Raw genomic sequence first — 8702 nt, forward strand, 5'->3', positions numbered from 1 at the left:
TTTCGCTTCAAAAATTTCTCCTTCTTCCTCCAGCACAATCTTGTCCGGTTGCTGACTTCTTTGTGGCGGCCATTGCTGACCGCCGCTGGACCGACTTGAGAGAAGGAGGTTATGCCGGGTGGGGAAGGGGTCTGCGAATACCCCAACCCCTTGTCCGGATCCTCCCTATCTTCGGTTGCCTCTACGGGGCAACCTTATCCTCCGGACCCGTCTGGGTCGGAGGAACTAAGCGCGGCTAGCGCGGCGGGATCGCAGAAATCGCGAAACCCCACCGCCTCCGAAGCCGACAAACCGGAAGTGCTCTGACTGGGAGGAAGGACCACAACCACAACAAAACAGGGACCCCAGGGGTATATCTGTAATTTTTACTAACATGGTTTATTCCAGCCTCTCCTCTGCAGATGGAGCCCAGAAAAAGTTCAGGATCCCAAGAGGAGAAGTTGCTTCTCACTGTAATTATGACCATCTGGGCCTTTGAGACCTGTGATGCTATATCTCCAGTTTTAGACTTCGATGTAGACATCAGATTGAAGCCACATGCAAAGGATCTTCTATCAGAAAAGGATAAATTCCTTGGGTGAAGCTCTCTGGGACCAAGTTTTGGGACAGGTACAGGCTCTGCTCTTGATTGCACCTTTCTCTCCTTTGCAGATGAAACTGAGCGATTCTCTGTTTAGATCAGGAAAGCCACTGGCACTTCTCAGAGTCTTTGAATTTTTCCAACTGTTCCTGTTGTTTGTGTTAGAAACAGGAAGTGGATTGATTAATGCCATGAATGATGGACCTTCTGCTTCTGCTTCTGCTGGTGTCCCCATCAGTCTGTGGGAAGCTGAGAAGGAAATGCCCATTGAGTTTGGAGCACCAGGATGGCTACAATCCATGGAGCTTTTACAGGCCTGGGGACCATCTCATTGGTGTGGTCAAATCTGAAACATATGTGTCGCCTATAATGTGGCCTTTCAACAGCCCTCCTATACCTTCTTCTTCGTAAGTCCTGCAGGGTGATGGAGTTGCACTCCCTCCATGTGCAATTCTAACACTCTCCTTTTCTTCTTATTTCACTTTTGTACCTCAGCACCTGTCTAATTTCCTGAATGATTTTGTTTTCCATGGCTTCCCTTTTTTGCCTTACTTTGTAGAAGAGAGTAAAATCCAAAGATGGAGTTTTTAAAAAACCTGAATGAAATCCAGATGATTTTCCTTTCTCAGTTCATTCCTGAGTTCATCACTTGAATAATGACCTTTGTTTAAGTAGTGACTGAAACAATTGTAGTTGCCTCTCTCATTTGCATAATTGATCATTTGATTTGAATCAATGTTGGCCTAAGGCTTAGTAGGTTTGTGAAGGATTATATATTTTAAAAACATTTGTTGTTGCTATTGAATATAATAACATGAATATTGTTTTTCAATAGGAAGAGTTCTACTCTAACAAATATCCTAAAACCAATTTTTGCTATTCAAATGGTCAGCAAGAATTCCCAGCTCCTGCACAATCTCACCCTTGGTTACTACATCCATGACAACTATGGAAGCACCTTCCGCACTTCAGATGCCTTGCTGGACATGCTCTCCACTGGAGAATCCAATGTCCCCAACTACGGCTGTGGGAGGAAGGACAACCTCCTGGCTCTGATTGATGCAGCTAACAGGGACATCTCCATCCAGATGTCAACGTTTGTAGGCACCTACAAAGTCCCACAGGTTTGTGTGTTTTTCTCTATCTGTTAAGGTGAGTGTTGTGATGGGGATGAACAACAGATCCAATATCTTCATATAATTCAAGAGCAGCTTTTCAGAATATTAGGGAACATATCAACGATGTTTTACTCTATTATGTTCACCTTCAAATTGACCATTAAAGGCCTGAAGAGCCATAAGGTCCCTAGAGGATATTTTACTGAATCTTCTACTATTGAAAAACTATCCAGGTTTTGAGGTCCTCCATTAGCATGTTCATTTTCAAATATCAATAATATCTGCCTAATCCAATTGGAATCAAGTTGGCAATAGTCCTGTCTATGTATAAAAAATATTCAGACCAAGAAGAGTATCTTTGGGATGGATAAAAGGAGTTTAGCTCCTGCCCTCATAGATAATTGTTAATTTACACAATTTCTGCTTTGTATAAATTCAGGGTATATAATTATTGGGTTAAAATTAAAGTGATGAAACAGACATAGTCCCAAAACAGACAAAATTTCAATTAAACACTTATTGGATTGTACAACTGTCAATTTCTGTTAGCAGTTGTGCTCTTGTACATCTAGAGAAGAAGCCGAAAAATTCCTTCACAAAGAATTTGGGATATAGAAGCTGAGAAAGAGGTTTTAGTACTCAAAAATAGCATATAATACAGCCCTATATCTTAGATCCAGACATTTTATCTAACATCTGCTAATTTGAATCTAATTGTTGGAATTGTATGGGTGACACAGAATATTTACATTGCATTTTTTATTGTTTTTTTTTTTTGTTGTTTAATATGATTCTGCGTTCCATTTTTATATACAATCTTGTTAATATTCTGTCTTAAATATTTTAAACCGTGACTAAGGAACAAACTATTCTTATATATTCATCAAAACAAAATTGGGTTTGTCAATAAGTAATATTTTGGAGTTAATCTGGACCACATTATAACACAGCATTCTTCATTACTTTTTCAGATCACTACTCTAATTCCTTCAGAGGGTCTGAGTGATAAAAGGAGATTCCCTTTTTTCCACCAGATGCTCCCCAAAGAAGGGATCCAATACCCAGCAATTGTCCAGCTGCTCCTCCATTTCAGATGGACCCTGATTGGCCTCTTTGCTTCAGACACAGAGAATGGAGAGAATTTCATGAGGACTTTCCCTCCGATGCTTGTCAGGAATGGAATTTGTGTGGTTATATCACAACGATTCACAACAACTGGACAAACAGCACCCCTCAGGGAGGCCCTCTCTAAGTGGAGACAAGTCAACGTCTTTGTCCACTTCATAGAATTTATTTCCATCTGGAACAGAATTATTCCTTTCCATGAAGCACTTATGCATTTGCCAGGACCCATTGAAGGGAAAGTCTGGATCCTCACAAATTTTGTAGCGTATACAATAAAGAAGCACATACCTCTCAAATACATCCATAGTATTTCAAATTTTGGTTATCTGTCAAAAAAAAGGCCAACAGATGCTGCCTTTGAACCCCATTTCTTTGTGAAATATCCGTTTCAAGATCATTATTTTCGCTGTTCCCTTTCCAAGCACGTCTTTTCTGTCAAAGGCCGCAGAAGATGCACCCAGAAAGCCCCACTGGAGACCCAGGAGAAAAGGAACAGGAAACGGATCATAAATGACCCTGATCGCTACAGTATCATTCAGACTCTGGCCCAGGCCATGAACGCCGCTTATTCCTCCAGATCGAGGAGGGGAAGGAAGGAGGGAGAAAAGAGTTTGGGGGCTCCGAGGCTGCAGCCGTGGCAGGTATGGGGGGGTCCCGATAGGGATCCATTAATCTGAGATACTTTGAAGAAGGAACCCAAAGGAGAAGGAGGGGAACATCTCAACCTTCTTGTGCTGCAAAAGGTCAAGAGATTTGCACCATCTAATTGCTCCTGTCTGACGCTCCGGAATAACAGGGAGCAGATCTGAAGTTTCTGTCTAGCCTCTGTTGGAAGAAATCTCCTTCTGGGTTCAGTTCCAGGCAGGGAAGAAAGACGCTGGAAACATGGTGATTGCTTGGAAGATGGTTTAATGGTGGACAGGAGCACATGTCTTGGTTGAGGAAAGAAGGGCTGAGATGCTGAGAGTGCAATTGTTTGATGCCCTCTGTTGGGATTTGAATTGGAGCTTGTATTCTGATTGGTTGTCAGAGTCCCATGTGGCCATGCAGGGGCAACTCTGTAGGCTGTCCTGAGTCCCAGGCTTGGTTGAGCCTCGCTGGATGATGGTGATGGCTTTGGGCAATTCCTATATAGCTTTACCTGAAGTAGATCTTTGTTATGTAAAATAAACTGGCCTAGGCCAGAGTAATGGTCCATTAGCAAAGGTGGGAGGGGGGCGGAGTTTCAGCCTCTGAGTTTCTACTTTTCTTTTTAGGGGAAATATATTCTCCCTTTTTAGTATATCCTAAAATATTTCATTTTCCTAGGAAAGGGGAGGGTTTTAACTACTCCCAACACCTCTTTCAGTCATTGGAAGAGTGTTGAATCCTCCCTTGTCCAACTGAGAGATTTTGTAAGTTGGAGAAGCTGCTCTCATAATCTCCTCCTTGTCTTCTCTCAAGACTCAGTTTCAGGTTGCAGTCAAGTACGATTTTGAGATTGTTTTCTTAAACATGTATTTATTTACACATAACTCAAGATGGCAAATGTCTCCAACACAGCTTCCTCCTTCATCCAGTCCACTTTTAGTACAATCAGAGACCAGCATTACAATAAATAATAATAACAATGGAGAAAAATAAAAAAAAACGACAGTCAATGGGCAGTTAGAGTCTGCCTAATGCTGAGTCACGTGCGAATATGTGGCAATATAAATGTCCTAAATAAATAAATACATAATTTTGCATTACAGCAGAACAGAATTTGGCCCCATTCAGAGAAACTCCTTCCTACTGATCTGATAACTGCAGTTCAACGTAAAAGAGTTCCGTATTTCCCAGATATTAGGAGAGGCGTCACAAAGTGAATCCCTGAGTCCTGATAGGAGATGCCGCATAGCAGGCTGTAAACTCACTGGTGGGATTCAAATTATTTTACTACTGGTTCTGTGGGCATTGCTTGAATTTGTGGGCGTGGCTTGGTGGTCATGTGACCAGATGGGCGGGGCTTTGTGGCCACATGACTGAGTGGGCTTGGCCAGGGGGCCATGTGACTGGCAAACCAAATACAATTGGTCCTCGCTTAATGGCTGGTTACATAGCAAGTGTTCTAATTTATGACTGATCTCCCCAGAGCTACTTGTCCTGTTTTTGGAGTTTTGACAACCATAAACACAAACACACAAACACACATGCACACACACTCACTCACACACATACACACAGAGCTTTCTAACCCTGCTATTCTTTGATTCTGTAAGGATCTCCTGCTGGAGCAGGGGATTGGACTAGATGATCTCCGAGATTCGTTGCATGCCAGCCCTAGATTGCTGTGCTGCTTCAAAGAGTCTTCTGAAGCCAGGGTTTGTGTGCTTCTTTCCTCTCCTTTTTTTCTCTCTCTCTCCCTCCCTCCTTCCATGTATCTATCCATCCATATATCTCATTCACTTTCTCCATTCTCCCTCTCTTTCTTTCTCCCTTTCTCTCCCTCTTTCTTTCTTGCTCTTTCTTTCTTTCTTCTCTTGCCCCCCCCGCCGCTCTCTCTCTCTGTCTCTGTCTCACACACACAGACACAGACACACAGAGTGGGGCAGAGAGAGGGGAAGATAGGGACCCAGCCACTTCACTATCCCCCACCGTCCCCCTTACCTTCTCAGGCCAGGCGACGGAGGGGAGGGTGAGGGGCAGGGCCAGCCGCTTCAGGCAAGGTGAAGAGGCGTCGACCAAGCACGGGAGTGTAGAAGCCTGGGAATGGCGGCTCCCGGCTCAGCTGGCCTGAGGGGCTCCTGCAGGCATATCGTGACAAGGGGGGGCGAGAAGCCCCGGGACAACTGTGCACCCACCTGCTGGCTGGCCAGGCTGGGCTGGGCTGGAAGAGGCGCATCCGCTGGGAGAAGGAAGAAAACGTAATCTGGGAGGGCGGGCAGGCAGACAGATGTCCCAGGGCTGCTCCACATGCGCACTGCATCAGTAGCACACGCACGGCTGCACACATAGTGCACATGTGCAACAGCCCTGGGACATCTGCCCGATCTGCACCACAGCCACCACGTGGTAGGGAAAGCTAGGAGAGCGACTGGGACAAGCGGGCAACCCGATTCGGGGGTGTGGCCAACCAGGGGTGACCACCGGTTCATCTGAGCCGGTGAGAACAGGTTGAATACCACCTCTGCCTGAGCTGCAGTTCGAGTGGCCCCTTGTCCTCAGGGCCCCAGTCTCAGCTCAGGCGCTCTTTCTTTGTATCGGCCCCCTGAAACGGCTCTGGGAACTCCGTTGCAGCTCTCGGAGGTTAATTCCCTTTGGACTCTTGGCAGGGTAATTCAATATAAATATTTCGTTGCTCTAAAGGCTGCTCAAATAAACATTCTTGGGAAGAGCAGCCACATCTTGTTGGATTTCCAGATCTTTGAGACCTTGTTTGAGTTCACTAAGTGCACTAATTCATCCCCCATCATTAAAAGCCCTTCCCTGCAGAAGCCACGGGGGCTGAGTACCAATGAGTAGTTGTGTGTTCATTTTCCCCACAACAACAACCCTGTGAGTTGAGTTGGGCTGAGAGACTAGCCCCCAATCCCCCAGTCTGCTTCATGACCAAGGTGGGACTTGAACTCACATCCTCTTGCTTTCTACTTTGGGGGCTTAATCAGTAGACCAAACTGGGTCCCTTATATACTTATCAAGCTTGGCACAATCCTTCATCCAGTGCATCATTAATGTTCTTGTATGAGATACTATAATTTATCAAATCCTAAAACCCAGATAGTTTTCTATTGCTTTTTAGTCATACAGTTGTTTCTAGGAGGAAATCATAAATATTTTTCTGGAAAGTTGGTAATGTTTAAATAACATAAAAGTATATTTGCCTGAGAATTGTTATAAATCTTGTATAATAGTGATTTATCAACACTATTATATTAATGACAACATAGAAAAATTGATGACTTAACGACAAAATGTTGTATCTTCCCACTTTCATGGCAAAGATTATAAAAACTAAAGATTATTTGAGTACCATTTTTAAATCAGTTTTTATCCACTTAATTATCATACCATCCACCCCTCACTTAACTGGGTTTCTGATCACATCACAAAATTGTTTGTTACTCTTTCCTGAGATCAAGTTATATCAGCAGTATTTCCATAATGTATTTAGGAAATGAAATAATATGTGAGGATGACTTGCATAGAGCACATAAGTTATATCCCCCCACTTTCTCACAATCCATTTAGAAAGGGCAGTGATAGGAGGGAATGACTTTTGGGGGGTGGAGGAGAGATTCTGCCTGGGGAAGAACCAGATAAGAGGAGGACACCTACAGCTGCATAAAAAAAAGGGTCGGTGGGAGATGTGCACTTTCTGACTCCCCAAATCCTGTCAGTGCAGCATTACAGCAAAGTGGGCCTAGCTCAGGTTTCCTGTCTGGGCTTCCTGGGAGAGGATTACCCTGACAATTTTCTTCTTGACAAATACGTGTTTCTGATAACCAACCTGTTGCTTTCAGGGAGTTCATAAATCTCCTTTTTTCTGTTGTTCAACTATATTTTGTCAAAATCTATATTGTCAAAATATGATCGACAAATTTTTGTGAACATTTTCCCTTCACTTGTAAGATAGTGGTAACACCCATTTTCCTAATGAAGCATGTCTGTAAATTAGACAACTACAAGAGAAAGGTTAAATATTGAAAAAGTGTCTGGGATAATAAACAAAGTTTTCTACTTTTAAAATTGCTGCATGTTCCCATTCTAGTTCCATCCTTTCCTGGAGAAGAATGAGTTTGTCAATATTTCACACATTGAACTCTACATGGACCCAAATGGAGAGGTAGCAGCAGATCTGCTCATTTGGGGCTTTTGATTCTTCCCAGGGATGATCCCAGCGAAGTGCACCTGGCGTATTTTGTAAGACAGAGACTTTATATCAACCAAGATGTTCTTTCACGGCTAAGGTTGCTCAACAAGGTAGGGAGAAAGTTTGGTGTCTTCTCTCCATTTTTCAAAAGCCTGAGGTCCCATTTCAAGAGGGCTGATGCTATTCCCCAAAGGTGGTTGACCTTCACCCTGAATTGAATCTGGGCAGTAGAAACCGGATTTTTTCCCTTAGGCTGCTTGGGAGGCATCGGTATTGTTCCATTTTGTGGACCCCATACAATTAAGGGTCTCCATCAAACGGGTGAGAAACCCTCAAAGGCTGGGGAATGTGTCGCTAGTAGCTTCTGGTTGTTTGCTCCTTGTGCCCAGTAGAGCAACGAAGGCAGCAATTCTGCAGACCGGGGCCTGAATCCAGGCTTGGACCGTGTCGGATGGGATTGAATCGTGAGTGGACGGAGGTCCTTTTGGCTCCATTGGGGAAAGAAGCTTCCGCTCGTCCTGCTTGGGAAAAGTGTCCCTGAAGGGGCAGCTCCATAATCTGGGAGGCTCTTTAAGGAGGCCAGACCTGGCCAGAGCTCTCCATGCCTCCCTTTCACCCTCCCTGGGATGGAGCAATGGGCCTTCTGCTCCTAGGAAGCAGCTCCAAGGCTTTCAGTTCACCTGAAATTATCAAGATTGTTCTGATATCACACCTTAAAATTAAGGGTGTGAGAAGAGGGGAGAAATGCGTGTTAATGTGGTCATGAGAAGGAACCAGCTGGTTATCACTTAATGCTGAAATCTTTTCTCAGTTCCATCCAGGGTGGGATTCAAATTTTGTAACAACCGGTTCTGTGGGCGTGGCTTAATTTGTGGGCGTGGCTTGGTGGTCACGTGACCAGATGAGCATGGCCAGGTGGCCATGTGACTGGCAAATCAAATACAAGTGGTCTTCCATTAATGGCCAGTTGCTTAGCAAGTGTTCTAATTTATGACTGATCTCCCAGAGCTCCTTGACCTGGTTTTGGAGTTTTAACAACCATAAACAC

The 8702-nt window shown here is 44.1% G+C and overlaps 1 protein-coding gene across 1 annotated transcript; it reads left to right on the plus strand.

The window, feature by feature from the left end:
• Nucleotides 1-326: 326 nt before the first annotated feature.
• Nucleotides 327-7660, plus strand: LOC148128713 (vomeronasal type-2 receptor 26-like). The gene is made up of 5 exons (XM_087948502.1): nucleotides 327-609; nucleotides 746-987; nucleotides 1473-1704; nucleotides 2670-3464; nucleotides 7553-7660. The coding sequence occupies exons 2-5, from the start codon at nucleotides 776-778 to the stop codon at nucleotides 7658-7660; spliced, it is 1347 nt and encodes a 448-aa protein (XP_087804628.1). The 5' UTR covers nucleotides 327-609; nucleotides 746-775.
• The last annotated feature ends 1042 nt before the right edge of the window (nucleotides 7661-8702 follow it).

The sequence above is a fragment of the Notechis scutatus genome, unplaced genomic scaffold (assembly GCF_049901735.1).
Source record: "Notechis scutatus isolate UNSWTSFEM ecotype Mainland unplaced genomic scaffold, rNotScu1.2 NSCUCTG116, whole genome shotgun sequence".
NCBI classification, from domain to species: domain Eukaryota; kingdom Metazoa; phylum Chordata; class Lepidosauria; order Squamata; family Elapidae; genus Notechis; species Notechis scutatus.